At 43.6% G+C, this 23,181-nt stretch overlaps 2 protein-coding genes across 5 annotated transcripts in view; one reads left to right on the top strand and one right to left on the bottom strand.

The window, feature by feature from the left end:
• Positions 1-829: 829 nt before the first annotated feature.
• Positions 830-9,074, bottom strand: SNRPD3 (small nuclear ribonucleoprotein D3 polypeptide). Of its 3 annotated transcripts, none has more exons than XM_069619867.1 (5): positions 8,999-9,074; positions 8,431-8,584; positions 2,502-2,652; positions 1,716-1,908; positions 830-1,080 (listed from the first exon to the last, which is right to left on the bottom strand). In XM_069619867.1, exons 3-5 carry the CDS (start codon positions 2,625-2,627, stop codon positions 1,019-1,021), a joined length of 381 nt encoding a protein of 126 aa, XP_069475968.1. In that variant the 5' UTR covers positions 2,628-2,652; positions 8,431-8,584; positions 8,999-9,074; the 3' UTR covers positions 830-1,018. The 3 variants fall into 3 exon arrangements, with proteins under 3 accessions (XP_069475968.1, XP_069475967.1, XP_069475969.1); XM_069619866.1 differs by having other exon boundaries at positions 8,964-9,047; XM_069619868.1 differs by lacking the exon at positions 8,999-9,074 and adding an exon at positions 8,835-8,939.
• Positions 9,075-9,191: 117 nt separating this feature from the next.
• The window catches only part of GUCD1 (guanylyl cyclase domain containing 1), a 118,988-nt gene continuing 104,998 nt past the window's right edge, over positions 9,192-23,181 (top strand). The window contains exons 1-2 of one of the 2 annotated variants that reach the window (XM_069619865.1): positions 9,192-9,521; positions 20,816-20,900. In XM_069619865.1, the coding sequence (XP_069475966.1) occupies positions 9,464-9,521; positions 20,816-20,900 (143 nt within the window). In that variant the 5' untranslated portion in view covers positions 9,192-9,463. The remainder of the gene's footprint in view (positions 9,522-20,815; positions 20,901-23,181) is intronic. The other variant, XM_069619864.1, reaches the window with a different exon arrangement.

Genomic DNA, 23,181 nt, shown 5'->3' with positions numbered 1-23,181 from the left:
TGTGCACAATGTCATTCAGTATGAGCAATTATAACTAACTGTGTGTGTTGTAGTCTGCCGGAGGTCTATGAGTCGGCAAAAAGGGAGGCCCGGGACGGTTCACTACCGTATATGAGGTAGTGAAAATTACCACATATAGCTCACTGTTCTAAATAATTCAGTGGGAATCGCCCATGGTGGCACACAAACTGAAGATGTGGTATTTCTGAAATGTAGGCCTGAGGTCTCTCTAGTGATCACATGAAAAATCTAAACAAAACAAGGGGTCTGGATATTGGGGTCACAAATAAACCAAAGGAATTATGCTCACCACTATACATACATACATACCAACCGCGCATGCCATCTAAATAGGTCTGTGTGCTGAAATAATGCATGTCCACTGTATTGTTGTACATGGCCCAATCTGAATACAAGGAGTGATTGTTGCAAAATAATTTTTTTTTCGGCAGTAAGAAAATACCGCCAGGCCCCAAAACTACACAAAATACCCAACAGGTGCAAACCATCGAAATTAAAAAACCGACTGATGCAATATTACCTGAAATGCCATAGATAAAATCACTTAGACATGCTGTTGTGTTCAGCAACAATGATCTTGGAGATGAAAGTGCCACATAATCAACCTGTATTAAGTACAGGTTACTAGTAAGTAACGCCCATAAAGGCTTTTTATTTGGCTCCCCACAGCACTTCACCGCAAACCACCATTAAATCTTAATGCATTTTAGGCCCAGGCCTCAAATTTAAACAAAGAAAATCGTGGCAGGTTAAAAAAAAAAAAAATAATAAAAAGCGTGCTTATGAAAATAAACAAACCACCACAGTCTTTGGGAAAACTGGTTTATTCAATGCTAATCCTGTGACGCTCACAGAACTTCAGAAAAAGAAAAAAAAATGTAATTACAAAAGTTGCACGTTTCTGGAAAAAATGGTTACTCTTCCCCAGTCAAAGAAGTATTTAACAAACTAAAAAACCTAACAATTTATATATAAAAAGTCTCAATTCAGTAAAAGTTCATCGCCTCTTCTGGAAAATGTTTCCTCTTCCCATTCCACGGCCTCTTCCACGCGCTGCCACTGAAAGAAAATATTGAACATCAGCACAAAATAATAACGCCTTGCTTAAACATCTATCAGAGTGAAAAGCTACATCTCATTTCCCCGTGTCTACTCCCTCTTCCCACAAAAGGGAAAGTTTAGGTCAAGGGTTACTCTGAAGAAATCCAACAGGGAACATAAGAGGCTCAATCATCAGGTATGGGTCATTCCCATGTTACTGGGAATCGGAAGGCCAATTAGAAACTAATACATCTAATCTAACAAAGCATGGCGATCCCAACAAAAACAAATGCAGAAGAAAAAGGGTCTCTTCAGTTGGGGCCTCGCCTCGAGCCAATAAAGCCAACCTATCAAGAATAAGTAAAGAACTCACGCAAGCACTCCGCTGTTCCCGATAGCGTGTTTTGGGCCGTGCCCGGCACCGGATACCAAAATAAGATGGTACAGGCACAAAACTAAAAAATGTGCTAAGACCTAGGAACTAAACATACAGGGTAGAAAGGTTTACAATGAGACCGCCCAGTAAAAGTAACACAAGTTGATATTTGGAGCAAAGCTAAGTCAACTCTCCACTAGATGTAGCTGTGTGCCCAGGTGATGGTTTATAGATCGCCACACCAGCCATAGTAGCGCTCACTACACAAAGCACCTACCTTGAGCTTTGAGTATAGCTGCCTTTCCTCGCCCAGCACCAGAACCCTGGTTTTTGTTCTTCATGCTCTTTAACATGGGTGCATTTTTTAACATGTCCGGGAGAATTAGGAAACGGATTTTGCTGCCTCTAATGTAGACCTGCTCAAGCTGTGCCACTCTGCCATCTCTGTAGGTCACTGTGATGTTGGACATCTGAAAGGAAAAGCAGGCAATATCAACAAGAAGCCAAATGTGTGCAGTTTTAATTCAGAGCCGCATTAGCACATGGAGAAGTTAATTGTATGTGCTCACAGACCACAAATTCCATCAGACGACAATACTAACTTTAAAGCAGTGCTATTATGAATTACAATTCATCTTCATTCATGCATTCTTTGGTGTGTCCAAAAGCCTCAACTACAATGCAGGAAGACATGCCAGTAACAAGGGAAAGCATGGTTGTTTATAAGGAGAAAATACAAGTACTTCAACATTACACCATCACCAATTTAGCATAGCAATACTCAAAGCAGACATTACCAAAACAGTGCATATAGCCTAAAAAAGGTTAATGTTCAGAGGCATGGCCTCAATTATATAAATCACACATTTCAAAATAAACACGGGTTCCTCTACACTGGAAATGTGGCCAGTAAAAAAGGCATGGGGAAAGCGTACGTGAAATTAACGAGTTAAAAAAGGCCCAAAAGCCATTCCGAGTAGAATTGTTCTGCTCGCGGATAAGAACTCCAATAAACAGATTTAAGCATTTAAGGCTAGTTCTCGAAGCCAACACATGGTCATACCTGGCAATTCATGTTATCCTCTGCCTCAATCAGTTTACCACGATAAACTTCCCCTGTATTGGTCTCGCATGTTATGACATGGCCTTCTGCTTCATGCAGCACTTTGATAGGAACACCAATAGACATTGTTGCGGCGGTCTGGTTTTAAAATCTGCAAGAAAAGAACATTACAGTTTAGAACAATTTACACTAGACAGTGAGTGAATCCATTGTCACAGATAACCAGGTGGCCATTGTACATTTTACAATCCGTTACCCTATATATGCCTAAGCATGTACGCTCGTTCACTGTTGCAGACGATATCGAGGACATAGAAACAGAGTGTAAAATAATTCTTCATTATGCCACAGGGCACATCTTCAATGTCATGCACAGTGAAATAGTGACGTACTGGGATGATGAATGCAGAGATAACACCGAGCATAATCTTATCTAAATGCCATATGCTCCAATATGTTTATGGTCAATCAAACTACAACTAGATAATACCCCCACGTTTTGGCGGGCCTGCCATAAAACCAAATAAGGAAGGACCATCATAACCATTGGTATAGGCAAGTGCATGGGGTCAAGCAGTAATCTACTGACACACTCGATTCACCACCAGGAAAGCGATGCTACGCCATATTTCAATTATAGTCAACCCAAATGCTGCAAAAACAAATAAATGGCCACAAAGTTGTCCCACAAACCGGCACATAGACACCCAGGCTAATTTGATATTTAGACAAATATAAAATGATGCCCCCTTAACAAACAAGTCCATGTCTAAAGCCTCACCTACAATTTAGAACCTCAGGCATCATAATTTGGGTTCACTAATACGCAGGCAGGACGGGCAAATTGCCCAAGAGGGGGAATTGCCAGTTTCTCCGGCGGTCCTCTAAGTAAGACCAAGATGGCCAATGTTTGCTGCACACCTTGCAGGAGGCCCTCCTCATCCACCTCTTCTGCACGCCAATTGGCTGTTGAAGTGGTTAAACTGGCCTATTGGGGACCGGCAGGCTTTAGCCAGCTCCCGTACTCAAAGGCCCACTCCTCTAAAGCCATGACTGCTTCACGGTATGTGGGTGCTCTCCCACATGCACATTGAGGCAGAAGAGAACCCCACACGTTCTAGACACCTGAAATCTATGGAGCATCAATCATTTCCCCTGAAGGCGAGTTCCCTCAACTAACCTCATCGATCCTCGTCCTCACACCTGGACTACCACTAATCTAGGTGTACCCGGTTTTCACTGTGTCCTGCTATAACTGAAGCTAGCTTTGCCTTGTGGCTGCCTAGTGCGCTACACTGTCTCCCTGCCTCCCCTCCCTCAGAGGCATCTGTGCGACTGGTTGCCTCCCCCTCTCCTGCAGTCAACCATGTTGCTATCTCTCCTATCCCCTCCAACTGCTTCACTATCTCCCATCACTAAATCTGTCTGGAAGAACCTCAAGGAGGACATACCGGGGTCCAACCCATTAATGGCGACACTCGCTGGAAGTTCACCTCTACCTCATTTCCAGAGTCATCAATGTTTATATCAACCCAACCTTCTGAGGCTCCTCCCTCGCCCCGCCCCCCAGCCAGGCACCGATGACGACCTCTGCACAGAGCCCCTTGCCCACTGTGCCTTGCCGTACTGTCTAGCCTCCCTTGGCTCCTTCATCCACCACTATCCCCCTGGCCCTTTTGCCACCATCTGTGAAAGGGCGGGTCATTGTCCCGACCCTCACCACCACAGGAAGAGCTTCAAAGATGGCTGGCTGCTCTACGTTGCCACTCAAACTGACATCAAACACCTGTCTGACATCCGCAACCTCCTCAAACTCATGGATCTTGATGCGCCAGGCTCTGGCATGGTTAACCTTTCTCTTAGACCGCCCCTCCCAGGTGGTACTTGGAGCCTTTCTCAACTGCAGCACTCCAACTGTGGCGTTGCCCGGGGATCTAACCCAGCTCCCTGGTTCTTTAACGTCTATATAGTTGCTCTGGCACATGCGTCATGGTGTGCTGCAAACGCTTTCCCATGTCACTCTGGCTGGCCTCCCTTTGCCCTGCGCCCGCCCACGGGGCAGAAACCGCAGGGGCATTTTTAAACTCCACTCTCCTCCCACATCTCTAAAAGTCCCCCAACTATCAGCTACACCTCCTCAGAGGTACTCTACCTTTCCCCGAACAGCTCACTGCCTCCAGAGCCCTAGTTCTCTAGGCCCTCTGCAACTCATCCAGAAAAGAACCGCACGACTTACTCTTGGCCTCAAGCCCAGGGACTGCATCTCTCTGGCGACGAAATTGCTTGACTGGCTCATCGTGGCTGCAACCATCAAGTTCCAGACCGTTTGCATTGTTCACAAGTCTTTCTGGGACCTACTCTACCTGCAACGCTGCCTACCTAAATACTGTCCCTCACGAGTCCTCCGCTCTACCTCCAAACTTCTGTGAGTGAGTCGGTTCTTCAAGCAGAGATTTGGAGGGGGATCCTTCTCAGCAGGTGCCTCCCTCTGGAATAGTCTCCCTCTGCCTTGAGCAGGATCTTAAGTTCTGGAAACTCCTCAAGACCTTTCTCTTCCTTCCCTCTCCCCTGCTAACCTAGTTCTCTGCTCTCTCCTGCCTCTTCCCTACAGTTTGCAGACTTGTATACCTCAAGAGTGTTACAGGTCCCCTGCCAGTCCTCCTTTGCACTTTGCTCTCTGCACTTATCCAGTCTCCACTGACAGGGTGCACTTGGACACCCCCCCTCCATGCGACCGTATGTGCACTTGCACGATCCGCAAGCACCATGTCTAAAGGGCTCATACCACACCCATCAAAACTGAACAGATAACCTAAAAAACCCACCTCTTGACCACATACCCCCCCCCGAAAATTACCACCCCATAGCTATGCTGCCACACCCCAGCATAATCAAGGAATGCTTTGCCACTGCTTAACTCCAAAAAGACATTACCACAAACAACCGACTCAACCCCTTACAATCTGGCACAGTCACCACTACACTTCAACACCATTCATGGCCTCCACATTGCCACAAATGACAGCACTACTCCTACTCTGCTACCTCTTTCAGCAACAACCAATCACACTAGTCTACTCAACAGCCTAACCCAAAAGATGCAACTCTCATGCCTGACTGGTTCAACTCGTCCTTACTGGCAAGTTGGTCTCCATACCCCCTTCGTTAGCACCCAGTGAAGTAGTACAGGGTCTCGCAAGACTCCCGCCTCCACTAGTCAACCTATATATTGAATCTTGTGGACAAACGCATAGCAAGCACACCATCCCTTCCAGATCCCGCTTACAACTCCACATCCTCAAAAGCTGTTCCTCCACCATCACCACCAGGATGGCATCCCACCTCAAGCTGCACCCTTCCCAAAAAACGAAATATCTCCTTGCTTGAGCCAGGGGGCAGGTCCGAAAGAAAACACTACTCACAGACTGCCCACAAATTCCTTTGCTTCACCATCAAACACCAAATGTCTCCAAACATGGAACCTACAACTACACCGCCCACTTAAGATCAGACCATTCCTCCCGATAGGGAACTTGGACTGTGGTGCGCTTTCTACTGAAGGACCACAACTCCCCAGCAGTTCCCTTGTCCCCCTTCAATCCACAAAGCAGCAGCAAGACTCATCCAGAGCACCACTAGCTCCACGCACCTCTAAAGAATGACCTTCAAAAAGGACCATGCATTCAGGGATCGAAATTGATTTTCTGAGCAGGGGCTAAAAGCAGCTCAGGGGTACCCAGTATTAATCAGTGACCAGGAGCTGCCAATGGATTACCAGGACCCAGTACACAAATGCTCTTTGTCAAATACACAGGGGTGTGCTTGTTCGGTTTATCTGTTGGCCTGGGGAACGAAGTAGCATCTGGTAGCCGTTGGTGCCAAGCTAACCAGGCTCTTCTAGGCCTGGAATCAGGAGTTAAATAGTTCCCAGCTCCCCTCAATTTCGAACCCTGGTTCATTGTACTCAACCACAAAACCCCCATTTGATGTTCATGACATACTCGCCCACAAAGACCAAATAAGCAAGCCAGCATCTCTTATAACATCCCACTCTGCAATCAACGGAATAGACCACACTACCTCTTCACATTGAGCCATCAAACAGCGATTTCCAGAAAGATTAAATAATACTGTTCCCCACACACCCCCCCCCCTCCTCCATATCACCTGCTACCACTATCATAATCCATAATATCCTGAAAACAACTAACTTTCACATCCCACCTTTTCAGCTTTGTAAAGGGCCCAGAGACCCGCTGGCTAGGGCAGCGACAAACAAAAATTATCAGCTCTATATTATAGATCTACATAAAGCAGAACATATGCTGCACCAAATTTTCCATTGTGACCAGCTAGGACCACCAGACAATATTGGCTACATAACATCTGTACACCCCACCCCTTTCTCCGGATTTCAGCTAAACTTTAATGTGGCCATAGAAGGACCAGACAAGTTCATTTTAAGCAAACTGGATAGTATCAAAAACCACATTCAAGGCCTTTGGACGCAGTTTGAGACATTTGCACAGCAACACGCCAGGATGAGCATAAGATCCCAGTATGCTGCAGTACGCCCACTCTCGCCTCCCTTCCACGTCTGCTCAGCCAGTCACATGCACCCATTCTCAGCGTAATTCCGAGTGCAAAGCAATCAAGGGATAAGAGACTGAGAACAGCTACCAATAGGATAAGTGATTTGTGGTATGTCTCTCTACAGAACCCGTGCATGTTTCTGCTAGTAAAATAAAACATGAATGCTCATTTGTCTGTGGGTTGGAGTACTGTGGCCAATATATGATAGGTAACCCCCCCAGTCCTCCCGCCCCTATGTCCTATAGTGTACACAGTCAGGCCACCAGTTTGCACATTCGAACCATGCGGAGAAAACGGCAAGATGCGAGCCTTGCCGGAGTCAGTTGCCCCCTCCATGCTATAGAGTCAACACAACAGGCCTTACAAAAGTCAAACTTTAGCTAGTGGCTAATGTTGCAGGCAAAAGGTAATAAGATTCCCAAGACTAGACGATTTGCAGCTTCAATCCCCTTGGATGGCTAAGAAACAATCCTGCAAAGAGGGATTTCAGATGCGTTTCTAACTTCACAAAAAAAAAATAGCTTGCAAGTGGTCAAATGCGATTTCTGTGGAGAAATCACCAGTTGACCATTGCAAAAAACAGACAAGATTACTTATGACCACAGTTTAGGTGATTTTAGCTCCGCCCAACGGAATGCTTCAGTCCTTACTTGAAGATCTTCCTTCTCGTCGGCAATTGCATAGTTGCCCCCCCCGCCCCCTTTTAGCGGCCTAGTTATGAGCTGAAAGTGATGTGGAACTCGGGTCACTACAGGGAGCATTAGGCCTCAACTAGGAATCATTAACAAAGCTTCATGTTTAGACAACTGGAAAAAAATTACTGCATCTAACGGGAAAGCTATTTTGGATATCAATATGTACTACCAGTAGAGCCCAATCATTTCGTCCCCTGTAGTCTGAGAAAAACAGTAGGGAGAAATAGGTGTGCAGTCGCCGAGAGGAGAGTAAAGTACTTCGGTGGTTTACGACCGAACGGTATCATGGCCCCATTGGGGTCGAGTAGACCCTCCTAACATCGAGCGCCATTGCCCCAGCCTGGGGGTTTGATATGCACTTCACCGATAGCACACACATCCAATATAAAACCCGGTTTCCCCATGAGTGCACCAATAGGGACAGTCAGCAGAAGAACCCCCTCTTCGTACCATCAACCTCGAACATCTCACAGATGGCTGCTACGCGAGTGCAGTAGCATGAGACTTCGGCTCCAAGGATTGGGTACGCTCATTAAGCGAGACGCACAAGGCGTCGTCGGCCCTTCGCTTCCACCTCGGGCGAGGCAGACTGCAATCTCGACAAGACACCCCCGGCCCACACGGGATTGGCAGCGACTTACCGTTCCTCGGTGGTTCTCTGTTCTCTTCGGCGTGGCTCCCGCTCTACGATCTAATGGCGTCGTTACTGATCCCAGAATGCAACGAGCCAAAGGGAACTTCCGGTTAATGGCCGTGCGTACGCGAAACAAAAGACGGACAACTCGAGGTCGGCGACTGAAAGAGAAGAAAGAATACACACTATAGACCATTGTTTCCTTGATGATCAATAAAGCAATGGTTATAGAAAGTGTTTGCAGAGCTGCACAACTGATAGGTTACTACCACTAGTAATCGAGTAACGATTTAAATACGGAAATTCTGCTAATGGGAACCAACACAGTGACACCCTCAGGTCTATTTTGTCTCACTAAGGTAAAGTAAACACACTTATCCTCCTGCTCCGCCACGCTCTCAGAGACGTTACCTCCTCTACCCCGGGTAGGGAATCCATCCTCTGGTGGTATCTCCCCTCCTACCGGGTCCTACCTTACTTCCCACACAAGTCAGTCGCCTCTCCCGCCAGCCCACCACCCTACCCCGGGTTCAGCCTCACCCTTGGTCTATCACCGAGAAGCGCACTCAATTTACTTATAATGACGTTATACGTTTCCACTGCCTCCCTCCTCCACAGTTGACAGAGCTGCACTCTCAAGTCCGCCCCTACCCTCTGGCCCTCCCTCGCTCCACCCACCGCTGCCATCTCTTCCCGTCCATACGCCCTCCTCCGTTTGCAGCCTCACCCACATGCCCACTCTCCACCAAGTAAGATCCTCCCCTGCTCCACCCACAGGCCCTCCCTTGCCCTTCGCCGGCCCGCATCCACGAGCCCGCCCCGCCCCCCTGGTACGGTTGTACCTCGCTTGCTGGGCGGTCACAACCGGAACTGGGGAAGGGCCGGCCAGTGGTCGGTGAGGAACAAGAACTGTAGGGCTTCTGAGTGAACCGGGATAAATTATTAGGACGGGAGGTGGTTTAGGAATTGCAAGGTAGCGCCATGACCCTCTCCTAGACCGGCATGAGGCGGTCTCCAGCCGTCTCTGAACAAGGTGCAGCATGAAGAGCCCGATGGAGGCCGCGGGACGGGGGCAGATCGCCGGCATGAAGTCCCCAGGTGAGCGGAGAATTAACTCACCCACGCCACCAGAGGAGCCACCAGAGGAGCATACTGTTCAGAGAACCGTAGCAACACATGCATCACTCCATGGATGGCTTTATAACAACCGCACCCATAACATTCATACCCAAGTGCCAACCGCCCCTATTTAGGATGGAGACTCCCTAGCTTTTTTTCAAATACTTTTTTTATTCCCATAGATTTTATTTTTTAAACTTATTCCCTCTTAAAATTCACCACAGCCCAATGCAAGCCAGTGGGACCCTTCAATTCGTCACCTTTCTGTTTTCAAAGTCACCCACATGGGTAATATAAAGTGTTGAAAAGTATAATACATCATAAATCAGTGTCCAGACGAGATTATCTAGATCTACTTTCGCTAGGCCGATTGGAGATTTAAAACGGGGTCGCTAACTACACCAGGTCGGAAGCACTTTTCTGGTTGACTCTTGGATGCATAGATAAAGAAATCGCTTGTGATTTAAGAACGCGCCTCCCAATGCAATACAAAGCAATGCTTGTATGATTTCCAGTATCGTTTTATTCCGTTCATTTTCTTGAAACATATAAAAACTTGGTTTAAAGCGAATGCAATGTTTCACGCTACTTGCCCTTGATGAGGGATACTTAATAATACACAAAAGTTAGTACATCTCATCACTGTCGCCACATTTACATGAATGCATCCTGTGGAGCATCCTCCAGTCTGATGCATTCTTGTGAATGTGGTCATGGTGACAAGATTTACTTGAGTGGGGGGAGTAGCTTGAAGAGTACCATGCAAAATGTGTTCTACTTTTTTTTAACATTTTTTTATTTTTATTGATGTAGTTAATTAACTTTCCAATACATTATACACTCCAATAAAAACAAACAACATCATTTTAACTTGAAATATACATTTCCATAATCAACATTGAATCTAGATGCGATTGAGTAAAACAATACAAGCCTCAATGAAAGTAAAAATAGGACAATGCCAATGAAAAAACATTTAGAAATTTGGGGATCAATTCTCTTCGAAATATATTCAGATATTAATCAATACCAAAAGCTGCCAAAATCTTGGACTGAGACAATTACAATACCGATTTTATAAAAAATGTGATTGTCAATCTCTGGTGAGCTATTGTCCAATTTCACTGTTAGATGCCCCTAGCAAAATATTTTGCAGAATCATTCTGAAGGAGCTTAACAAATGGGTGTCTGATAGTCACTTAAAAGATCCATTTCAAGCTGGATTTGTTAAAGGAATGGGTACAATCCCCAACATCATGGCACTTTCAATAATACAATCAAAGCAAGCTGACAGTGGTGGTTCATTATATTTGGGTTTTATTGATTTAAAATCAGCATTTGAATCCATAGATAGGTCAATACTTGTAGAGAAACTTAAGCAACATCATTGCACTCCTCTAATGAATCTGGTAATACTATTACATTCGAACACCTCAATGAGAGTGAAATTAAACCTGGAAGGCAAGTTGTCGCCTTCGTTCTTAACTTACAGAGGAGTAAAGCAGGGCTGTGCTCTTGCGTCATTTCTTTTTAACTTTTTTATCTTGGATTTAGGCCCTACATTGATGAACTGCATTACTGATGCATCTCGCATTGGCCATCAAAAAATAGCATACTTATTATATGCAGATGATTTGGTCTTACTTTCCCAAACACCTATGGGATTGCAAAATATGCTGAAACAATTAGAGATTTATGTAACGGCAAATAATCTAACCGCAAATTTTAATTTGCAACAAGAAATCCAAAAAACAGAGATTAAGGTGGGTAATTCAAAAATGCCAACTTTCAGTAGTTTCAAGATATAAATATCTAGGAGTCAACATCGAACACCAAAAAACCCTACAAACTCAGTCGTGTGAAATCAAATCTAAGTTAGGACTCTTAATATCACAGTCAAAAATATTACTAAGAAAATTTGGGACATTTTAATTAAAGCATGTAATATCCTTCTATAAGTCAAAGGTAGTCCCGATTTTATTGTATGGGGTTGAGGCCACGGCTCCGCAAGATCGTCGGTTTTGGGACGGTTGGGAAGGAAAATATTGGAAAGCAGTTCTAGTATTATCGCCCGGAACTCCCTTGGCATTACTGCGATTTGAATTGGGTTTAACATCATTGTATTCTCAAGCTTTATGGAAACAATGTGCCCTTATGCGAAAATTATTGGAAGGGTTGGAGAAGCCATCTTTTTTTAATGTGTTAGCTCAAAATTTGTTCTCTTCCAATGATGGTTTATCAAGAAAGTGGCAGCGATGCACATTAAATGCATTAGCCGATGCTGCAGTCACAATTAGATCGTGCGAAAAGAAAAACCTATGAATATGATTGGGTTAGTAGCATAGCTCTGTGCTCTAAACTTAAGGACTTTAACTCAGGTGCATTTGGCCTTAAAAGGTATGGTGTGCTGCCTACTTATTAAAATTCCCATCTCATGCACACCGGTGAAAATTACTAAAATTCAGACTGAATCAATATGAAACGAAAGATATTTTGTGCAGAAGGCGGTTAACATCAAGAGAACAAAATTGTTGTCGCTTCTGCCTGAATAGGGAACAGAGAGAAACTTTACAGCATCTTTTAATTGAGTGCACTGCATTGGACAATACTAGAGTGAAATGTTTTGTGAAGAAGCTTATTGTACAGAATCATGTAAAAAATGATCAAATATGGAACATGCTGTTCTCAAATTTGAGATTAACTGTCCAGATTGCAATTGTGCAATTTGTAGATATAGTACTACCTGAAATTTAAAAGGACAAGGTAGAAGTAATGTTCTCTGAGTTAGCACGAAAAACGATACTCAAAGGTGTCTGTTTCTTTTTTATTCAATATTATTATGGATACTATGATGGATATCGGCTTATAATTTGGTGATGATTTGTATTGATTGTGTGATTGTATGCAATGTATTATATTTTTGTATGGTGCTTAGAAGTTTTTTACATTTGAAAAGTTGGTTCACCAGCTGTAACACATTAATAATAATAAAAAAAATACTTTTTTTGTTCCCATAGATTTTATTTTTTAAACTTATTCCCTCTTAGAATTCACCACAGCCCAATGCAAGCCAGTGGGACCCTTCAATTCTTCACCTTTCTGTTTCAAAGTCACCCACCTGGATAATATAAAGTGTTGAAAAGTATAATGCAGCATAAATCACAGTGTCCAGACGAGATTATCTAGATCTACTTTCGCTAGGCCAATTGGAGATTTAAAACGGGGTCGCTAACTACACCAGGTCGGAAGCACTTTTCTGGTTGACTCTTGGATGCATAGATAAAGAAATTGCTTGTGATTTAAGAACGCGCCTCCCAATGCAGTGCAAAGCAATGCTTGTATGATTTCCAGTATCGTTTTATTCTGTTCATTTTCTTGAAACATATAAAAACTTGGTTTAAAGCGAATGCAATGTTTCAAGCTACTTGCCCTTGACGAGGGATACTTAATAATACACAAAGGTTAGTACATCTCATCACTGTCGGCACATTTACATGAATGCATCCTGTGGAGCATTCTCCAGTCTGATGCATTCTTGTGAACGTGGTGATGGTGACAAGATTTACTTGAGTGGGGGGAGGAGCTTGAAGAGTACCATGCAAAATGTGTTCTACTTTTTTAAAGTTTTTTTTTATTGATGTAGTTGATCAACTTTTCAATACATTGTGCACTCTAATAAAAACAAACAATATAATTTTAATTTAAAATATACATTTCCATAATCAACATTGAATCTAGATGCGATTAAGTAAAACAATACAAGCCTCAATGAAAGTAAAAATAGGACAATGCCAAATTATAACACATAATTAAGAACACATAATTAAAAAAGGGAGAAAGATGCTATATCAAATGTTCAAGAATTGTGGACCAAATCTCATTTCATGGCTGATTAGTTTTAAGTTTTGTTCCAGCAGGCTTTAACATCATTTCTTACATTTCATGCATTCGCTGGGTGCACTTTCTGTATGTTCAATGAAATTAAGTAATTAACAGTTGCTATTCTTATTTTATCCGATTGAGTGTTATAAATGTGATCCCAGAATTGTTCAACAGATAAAGAGCCATACGCCTGAAAATGAGATTTGAAATATTCAATTCTTTTGTTAAGGAGCATTGGACACAGTGCAAGTAGATGTAACATCGTTTCGGGTTCTTTATGGTTTTCACAGAACCGGCAAAAGTCCTCATCTGCGGAAATTAATTTCCACTTAGCCAGGACACTTCTAGTGTGCCATATGTTTAATCTAAATCTTAAAAAGAAATCTCTATAGGTAGCTCCTGGGAATTTTAATACATAAGTTTCTGGTATTCTCTTTTTTTTTTTTTTGCAATAATATTGTGCGTGATTGCATGCTTAGTACTTTGGCATTGTTCATACGTGTGTATCCAATCCCATAACATTATTTTTTGTTTTGCTCTCTCTGTCTGGATTTGTTAATAATAATTCCTTGGTGACATCTGCGTTTTGCAAAAAAATGTTGATCTTATTTCGCCAGGTAACCATAAAATGATTGTTGTCTGGACATAATATGCAGGATGGTATTTCCCTGTTGACTCATCAGACATTTGCGATAGAGACTAGACAGTCGCCACATGTATACAGAGAGGATATGCCCGTTTCATACCTCAATAGAGACATAGGAGTTGCTTTGGGTACACAAAGTATACTTTTCCAAAATACGCCTTCCAATCTGGACCAAAATGTCTCAGGCATCCATGATCTGGCCTCTGCACCATATACCACTGTAGGTACCGCTTTTTGACAGTAGTATGTTATCGGTTTTAATAAGAAGCGTCCATATTTGGGATTAATTACGGATGCCTGTGAGGTGGCAGTTCTCATTTTGGCTCTTAATTCCTCATGGTATGCCACATAGGTCCCCTTGTTATTTACCAATACACCTAAATATTTATACTGTTCAAAATTTTCAAGAGGTTGGGATAGCAGTGACCAGATCTGATGAGACATTTTGTTCTTGTAGTTGGGTACAATCTTCATAACTTTAGTTTTTGTCAGGTTTATACGCAGTTTATTGGCCTTGACATAATTTCCCAGCTGGTCAAGTAACGCTTGTAGCCCCCTGGGAGTTTTAGCCAGAAGCACTAGATCATCGGCATAAAACAACCAGGGGACTGCTTTGGAGCCCAGACGGGGTGCATCAGATGTTATTGCGTTAAACTCATTCCCCACATCGGATATGTAATAATTAAACAAGGTGGATGCCATTGGGCAACCTTGTTTAATGTTAATCGGTCTAGACAGTTTCCCGTCCATTGTTAGTCTTACTTGAATTGATGTATTACTATGAAACTCTATTATCCAATGTAACAGATGTAAAGGGCAATGGTTCTTTGACAATTTGCTGAACAATAATTGCCTGGATATTGAATCGAAAGCAGTCTCGAAGTCAATGAATGCCATATATACTGATTGCTTGGCTTGTAGCTCATGCTGCTTAATGGCATGTAGCACCTGCAAATTAATTGCTGTGCCTATACCAGCTACAAAGCCTGTTTGCAATGGATCATTTAGGCCTGCATCAGTGGTCCATTTGTTAAAATTCTTCAGGATCAATCGCACAAAAATCTTCCCTGGGGCATCAAGTAAGGCGATTGGCCTATAATTGCAAGGATCCAGTCTGTCCCCCTTCTTGTATATGGGGACTATGATAGATTTCTGCCAGGAGGATGGTATTCTGTTGTTGTTTATGACCTGATCAAATATAACCCTTAAAATGGTGGCCCGCGCCTCAGGGTTATCTTTTAACATGATATTTGTTAGCCCGTCGGGGCTCGGGGCACTAGATCTACTAAGTTTCTTAATCTAATATTTATTAGGATGTCAAGTTCATCAAATACCAGTTGGTTGTTCCTATCCACCATCACTCCAGCCACTGAACCGGGCCAGTATTCTTCAGCATACAGCGATTCATAATATTGTGTCCATGCTTCCTCAGGCACTGCGTTGATCTGTATTATGGATTGTTTATCACCATAGACTGTTTTTATTAATCCCCACACTAAGGCAGAGTTTTTCGAGGAAACCACTGCCCCCACCCTCAAGGCCATCCGGATGGTGCAATCATTAACAGGAGATGGGATACACCCTTTGTAGGACACAGACGCCAAGGTGGAATTTGTAGGGATTCAGATGGAACCTTTTGCATGCTAAAGAGGTACTACTGAGGCGCAGAATGATCGAGGTCAAGGATGCATATTGACGATTCTGTGGTTATAAGGAATTGGTGAAAACATGGAGACATCTTTTAATTGTACTGCTCCTTTTTCCTTGACAATGTGGTATATTAAGAAACTGGGATTATATTTAACCCCTTAACTGCTCAGGGTTATCCCTCCCGGTGCTGAGCCCTTTATTGGTGATTTCGAAAGGTATGTTGCCATTCAATCCCTTGTAACCTTTTGTTACATGTGATATCTGGGCCAAATTTGGCCCCTTTTGTTCCCACATGTAGGCGGTCATAACGCCACCAAGGAATATTAGTTTGCTGTATGGGGGTGAGAAAATAACAGAGGCAATTTTGTGTTTTGTCAGAAAATGCCAAAATGATGTACACAGAAGTCTGTGTTTTTTTTCTTTGTAAGAGCTAGGAACAAATGGTTTGCTGTTCTGAATTCACATTTTTCCCGGCTTTCAAGGACCGGTTGAGTGGAAACATAAAAAACATATTTTTATAAGGTAACCATCAGTTTTGTGAGAGGTAGGCGCTCCCCCCTTTTTTCCAATAGGACCTAGGTGGACGGAATGGAAGAGGAGGCTAGGAAAGCTGAATGGGAAGACAGAAAGGCATCCATTTCTGAAAAGCAGACAAAATTCCATTTAGGAAGGGGTCATTTGCGCAGGTCAGGCAACAACTATGTATGTAAAATTCCCATAGTTTGGGGAAAAATTGGGAAAATGACAGGAAAAAAATGTGCTGGACATGTTTGGGCCTGTAAGGTAATGGCTTCTGTGAATGTTGAGAAAAGCAATGCACCGCTACGTTCCCCTGACTCTTCTAGTTAGGAATTAAAACGTAATGTTTCACAAAACAAGCATTACCACAAGCCAAAAACGGAGCCATGGTACACAGGATTTTTATGCTGACCGCCTAAACAGACGTACTTGGCATGTCAAAATAAGAAAAACAAAGGTGGTGAGGAATGGCAAGCATACATTTTTTTTCTAAAGAGCACAGTCAGACCTTTTGAAGGATCAGTGATTTGTGCAGGTTACAAAAGCATACAGTGCCTAAAGCAGCGACTAAATGTAGAGTACATTTGGGAAATTAAAGGGTTGTGTAACCAAGTGCAGCAGTATGAAAACGTTATCAAAACCAAGAGAAAGCAACAAATGTCCTACCGTCCTACATTCCTGCAAGTGACCCAACGAAAACGATAACTCCCATGTGTGGCTGCATCTACATGGTGCAAAGGGAAAAGGCAAAACCACTGGTATCCCCAAAGGGTTTCGGGCGAGGACATTTTTAGGATTTTGGTCTTGTGGACAACCCTGGGCCTGGGATATCGCAGCCACCAAGGAAAACTGGCAACCCCGTGCATTTCTGAAAAGAACACAACCGGGGGAATCCACTTGCGTGAATTGCCCTAGAATTTATTACACACAAGGCCTGGCCAATTCCAAAATGTATGGGAAAAATGTGCCGACATTTGCCTCCATGAAACCACAGAAACACGCCAGCAACAACACATGTCCTACCTTCCCACAGTTGGCCCGATGAAATGTGTGGGTGCACCTACCTGGGCAGAAAAGAAAGCGTTGACCGTCCACAAGTCCAACAGCAGTCCCAGGTAGCCCCGGCATGGTCCCCATCCCTACTCACAGTGTAAAGCTCTAATGCAGCTAGAGCTCCAGGGTGGTGGGGTGTGATGTCCATGCCATGGGTGCCTGTCTCCCATGTGGATTGATCCCCAGAGTCCAGCGCCGGTTCTTGGGAGCCCCAGCAGGATTCCCTTCCCGGAGGGAAATTCTGTAACGCAGCCCAGCCAGACCTCCAGGATGGCCGAGGATGATATCCCTGGCCTTGCGCGGCTGTCTCCCTTCTGGGGCGCCCATCCCCAAGTGCAGCGGCAGTCCCAGGGATCCCCGGCAGGGTCCCCATCCCTCCCCGGAGGGAAAAGCCCTAAGAGGGATACATTTCTGTGGGTTTTGTTGATTTTAAAATTGATATGGGTCGTACACGGTTATATTGAGACACCCACTTCACTTTTTTAGTAGATTTTTAATTAAGGAATTTTGTATAGGCTCGTACCCTTTGCATTGAGATTTTTTATAATTAACTGTACTGAATGTTTTCTAAATAACTGGCTGGGGGGGTCCTGTGGGGAGTGTTTTAGGAGAATTCGTTTTTGGTGTACATATAGACTGATTTTATGAAGTGTTTATGTGGAATCATGATATTAAGTGAAGGCAGAGGAGGCTGCAAGAGAAGCAAGTGGCCCCCCCCCTGCCCCCTTGCCGACTCGACACAGAGGAGCCTGAGCAATGTGATACATTGGGAAACCAACCATTTCACTGGCTGAGAGTGGGGGCGGGGGTGGTCAGAATCATATCCAGAGCCTGCCAAGTATTCAGCACTGTCTTTTTTGGCCCATATATTACTACATTCAGAACCACCCGAAGAAGTGGTCCGTGCTGACTTTGTATCAGAGACTGAGGGTGCTGGTGTAGATATTTCAGCTGCAAGTTGCTGGCAACAGTTGGCTCGGTACATGTGAAGATCACAACAACATGCACTGAAAATGCAAACGAGAATGCTGACACTTACCCGGTATGCATTAATATAAGCGCAACGCCTGGGTTGTATAAAGAATATAGTAACGGCTTGGCCTTTGATCTGACAGATACTGAAATGTTGGCGGTTGAGGGTTCGTGGATGGGTGCGGAATGGGCTGAGAGTGGCAAAGTTATCGTTAACGCCTTGGTGCCCAGCCAGTGGCTTGTGACCTGCCGTTGGACCCTGCACCTCTCTTCTGCAAGAGGGTAAATGCAAAAGAATTATTGTCAACCATACCCCTACCCCCTTCTCTGAATCACACGGGCAGGAATTAAACCTTGCCACCCATTTAACACGAGATATTGCTGATACTACCCACATGTTCGAACAAAAAAAGAGTGGAAGATGTGAGCGAGGCATGTGTGATGAAAGTACCGCCCGGATATGAGCCTGATATTATTAATCCACATGAGGTTGAGCGGTTGAGCTGATCAGGCCACGCTGTTGGCAATCGTGCATTCTTAGGTGATTTACATGGAAGGTTTTATCACTGCCCTTCAAAATGGACGGCATTGGGAGGTAGAGATGGCAAATCTCTTCCAAAAGAAAATCTTAACCTATATAAAGAAAGACCTGATGGAGGAAAACATTATTGTGGAGTCCACAAAGTGGATGAGAAGGATCTATGAAGCAGGCCTCATTAGAAGTCCTACCATTAAGGCCGTGTAAGTGCAACTTTGTGAGCCGAACAAACCGACTCAGCTGCATGTAGGATGTGGGGGGCGGAAGGGGGGTGACTGCTGCCTCTACCACAATAGGGCAGATACCGATTGAGAAAGGAATGGCCCAAATTAATGAAGAGACTGTCTCCCTTGATCATGAAGTGCCTGTGAGTAACGAGGCAAGGGAGGATCATGAGAGAGTACTAGGGGACTCTGTAAAAGAGATTGCAATACCGGAAGAGGATTTAGTATCCCCGCCACAGCAGTGCGAAGGTGCAAAGAATGAGTTGTCCCTTAAGGAGTTACCAATCTTCAGCAGGAAAAAGAAACAGCAAATTAATAAAAAAAACTAAGAATAGCCGAATGATGCAAGGACATTTCTGCACAATTTGGCACTTCCAAAGTCTCCCCAGGCTATTGCAAGTAGCGAGAAGGTGGCGAATAAAAGCACACAAACTCAATTTACAGACGTAATAAATGGCCAGCGAGTCAAAAACTAGTAAGGAAGTAAACTAGGAGAGTCAAAGAAGTATTGAAGAAGATCTTATGAACCTGTCAGTTTACACAGTCCGCAGCAACATTGGCTCTGGCTGGTCAAGAGCTGAGTTGTGGGCATGAAAGTTCATTCATTGAAAGGCCTGATGCAGAGAAATATTCTTGACTTGAGCTCAGAAAAGACTGATAGACAAGAATCATAAGGGGACTAAGAAGGAAACTATGGGTTCAGTCAAGTTGGAAAAACCAATTATGTGTTACGTCTCGGCAATGGGACGCATCCTCCTTAATGATTTATCGGATGACGTATGAGCAGATGCCATCTTGGAGTGGGAATCTAACCAACTGGAGCTGATGGTGCGGCAAAGGAAGTGCCACTTGTCCCAGTAGGACCAGCGCCATCCAGTTTGTATGAGCGTGTTGGCCAACACAAGTACTTAACACTTTATATAAAGTCACCTATTTCATTTTTTATTTTTTTTTAACTGTGTTTTGACAGCGTTCAAATGCCTTTTATCGTAATGGAAAAATAATAGCCTGCATTAAATGTGTGGTCATCAGCATCCTCCCTAAGAAGGCCATTTACTACATTGCCAATTGAAGGGCAATTTGCTATGCTGGTGGATTTGCATTGAGACTGTTTAAAAGAAGGATGCACTACAGAGATATAGCATCTTTTCCTTTTTTTGTTACTTATCATCGTATTGATAAACTAACAAAGATGATGTATACATCTTACTTCTATGTACAAATCGATTGCCAGTGCTGGCAGTAAATGACCCAGGACTGAAATTAGCATCTGATAAACGGTCTTGTCGTATGTGTAAAAATGGGGAGATATTTGCATGTGCTGACATAATACATCAGTCTTGGGCCAGGATACATTCTACATTTGCGTAAACTCGTATACATTTGGGTAAGCTTATATACTAGAGGCCATTAAAAGCTTGGATTTCTGGCGGCTATGCACGACTACAAAGGAATTCTGGCAGCTGTGCATGAATACAAAGAGTAAGAGCTGGCACCAAGAACTGTACAGAATGTGGCTGACTGCTACTAAAACATTTGGATATGCATAGCATTAAATGTACCGGTGTATATGTTTTAAGTCACAGTTCTTTTATGTATGGCGGATTTAACTATTTTGGCTTTAGTCATTCTCAAAGTTTGATGATGGATGAATTGTGTAAATAATTATGTAACTGGTGAATTGTGCAACTATTTGTGTGAAATGTTATGAAATCTGTGTGTACAGTTTGTAACTTTAACAAATTAAATCTAAATTAAATTGATGAACTCTGCTCCTTTTCTTTCCTAGATGACCACATCCAATTAAAGGTTCCAGCGATCCAGCAGTCCTATCACTGGGATTGTGGCCTTGCCTGCTCCAGGATGGTTTTGCAGTAAGTTAAAGCTGTAGTATCTTGCAGAAGAGATGGAAGGCTGTTTTCTTCATCAGTGAATGGCACAAAGTCTACATTCCAGGAGAGTCATTTACACAAAGGCTGACTTAGAGGGTGGCTGGGGCTACTATGTGGCGTGTGTGCGAAGATCTAGAGGGAGAGTGGTGAGAGTAAGTTGTAGCTTGCATGGTCTCTGGTCCCAGACAGTCTTATGGATGATGCAGGGGGGTTAGAATTTGATCCTTGCAGCAACCTGGAGCCAGTGGACTGATTTTAGGGTTCTATACCTGATTTTGAGGCTAAGGACATGTCTTGCAGCCTTATTCTGGATACGCTGGAAGGGCATGACTTGCATAAGGAGCTAAAATAAACCGCAAAAGGAAGTTCTAACAAGACAGGTTTCACAGAGCTTAATTGCTCCTTGGAGTGTCTTTTTTGCTACTGCACTCCGAAGTAGTCCATTAAAGTTGGCACTCTTGGCCGCTTTGCAGTTGTCCCTCGTGAAAGGGATTCCTTCTGATTTCCTTGGCCGTAGATTGTACCTTGGGTCCCTTGACTACTCCAGCAATGTCTTTGGGGCTAGCAGCAACTATGCCAGTGTCAAATGTCTCAGCAGAAGGGGTGCTTTTAGCACCAACATGGCAGACAATGGTGTTGGCAACGGAAAAGATGGTGCTTTTTTTATATACGAAGCATGGACCCAATGCTTTCGGCAATGACATTTCACAACTGTCTTGAGTGGCGAGCAATACCTGCACCAGCCCTTTCCACCTGGGCTGCAGTTCTGATGCTCGCTGGAAGTTCTTGGTAAATACCCAGTCAACAGACTGGATGCTGTGTCCTAGATCCTCCAATGGTGTTGGTATGCAACCAGCAACCTGTTGTGAAGAATTGTTGTTTGTTAACTCTTTACAGTAGTCGATTAGCAGCGGATATGGCACAATTTTAAGTATCTTTGGATTTGGCACCCATGACTACTTCGCAAGGAGACAATCCAACATCTGAGTGCATAATAGCTCTCATACAGGAGCATGCTAGTGGGAGTGTGTCTACCCAGCCTAGGGCACTGCTAGCACATATATTTGACAGTTTATTCTTCGAAGTAGAATTTGTTTCTTCTACCAAACCCTCTGTCTGGGGATGGAAAATTGTGTGCAAATTTTGCTGTATTCCTAATGCTTTACATACTAATTCCATAGTGGTATTAACAAAATGCACACCATTGTCGCTCCAGACAGTGTGAGGCAGTCCAAATTGGGGTAAATACTTGTTTACGAGTATTTTGGCAGTGCTTAATGCAGTATTGTCTTTTAAGGGGAATGCTTCTATCCATTTGCTAAACATATGTACTATCACTAATTCGTTTTCCCTTGGCAGGGAGGCTATTCAGGATAATTAATTTGGATGGCCGAAAATGTCCTTTTGCTGCTCCCTCACTCTTCCCAATGTTCTAGGACTCGCCTCCTAAACAGTTTTTACAAAAAAAGCAACCATAGTTGGTCTGGTGTTACTCCACACTGTAGTGAGCAACTTGTACATTCCCTCTGCACGTACATGAGACAGGCCACGAGCATAGTACAACATTAAAGGCAAATGCATATTGGGTAATTTTCATTTTCTCTCTTGCGTGTCTAGCCAACAACCATCTACATATTTCCCAGTCTGTCTCCATTCATCTAGCCTCAGACTGGATGAGCTTTACTGTCTCTATAGAGTTGTCAAATGTCAGTTTCTTTTTGTGTGGCAATCTGATCAGCATATCGTCTACAATTGTTTTGTGTACGCTGCATTTAATGATGTCCAATTTCTTTGGTAACGTCGGGGCATTCAGTAATTTCAAGATCAAAAAACCACGTAGTATTTTTATGCCATGTGAAGTCAGGAACTCTCTTTCGGCCCATAGGTGACCAAAATTGTGTGCTACACCAAAAGCATATTCCTGTCTGTGTAAATATTTGCCGTAAGTCCTGCACCGAGTTCACATGCCCGGGTAAGGGCAATAATTTCAGCTGCCTGGGCTGAATGCTGAGATATTCTACAGTTTTCAAGGCTGTAATAGCATATGCTGCTGTATAGGTGCCATCTGGTAATTTAAAACAAGACCCATCTACATACAAAGTACCGTCCGTCTGTTTTACTGGGACGTCCACCAGATCCACCCATCCCTTCGTTTCTTCATTAGTGGTTGGTACACAATCATGCATTTCAACAGAACCATCAGAAGGGAGGGGTAGCATGGTGGCCGGATTCGGGGTATTACAACGCTGAATCATAATGTGAG

This window comes from Ambystoma mexicanum, chromosome 10 (genome assembly GCF_040938575.1).
Source record: "Ambystoma mexicanum isolate Mex_15411 chromosome 10, UKY_AmexF1_1, whole genome shotgun sequence".
Classification (NCBI taxonomy): Eukaryota; Metazoa; Chordata; class Amphibia; order Caudata; family Ambystomatidae; genus Ambystoma; species Ambystoma mexicanum.
The sequence above is the reverse complement of the archived record's forward strand: the minus strand, read 5'-3'. Positions and strand labels throughout refer to the sequence as shown.

Coding starts and splice junctions, on each gene's coding strand:
- SNRPD3 (XM_069619867.1), bottom strand. CDS start 2,627: ATGTCTATTGGTGTTCCTATCAAAGTGCTGCATGAAGCAGAAGGCCAT. Junction 1,909..2,501: donor AGGATAACATGAATTGCCAG/GTATGACCATGT, acceptor TTTTCCTTTCAG/ATGTCCAACATCACAGTGAC. Junction 1,081..1,715: donor AGCTATACTCAAAGCTCAAG/GTAGGTGCTTTG, acceptor ATTTTCTTTCAG/TGGCAGCGCGTGGAAGAGGC.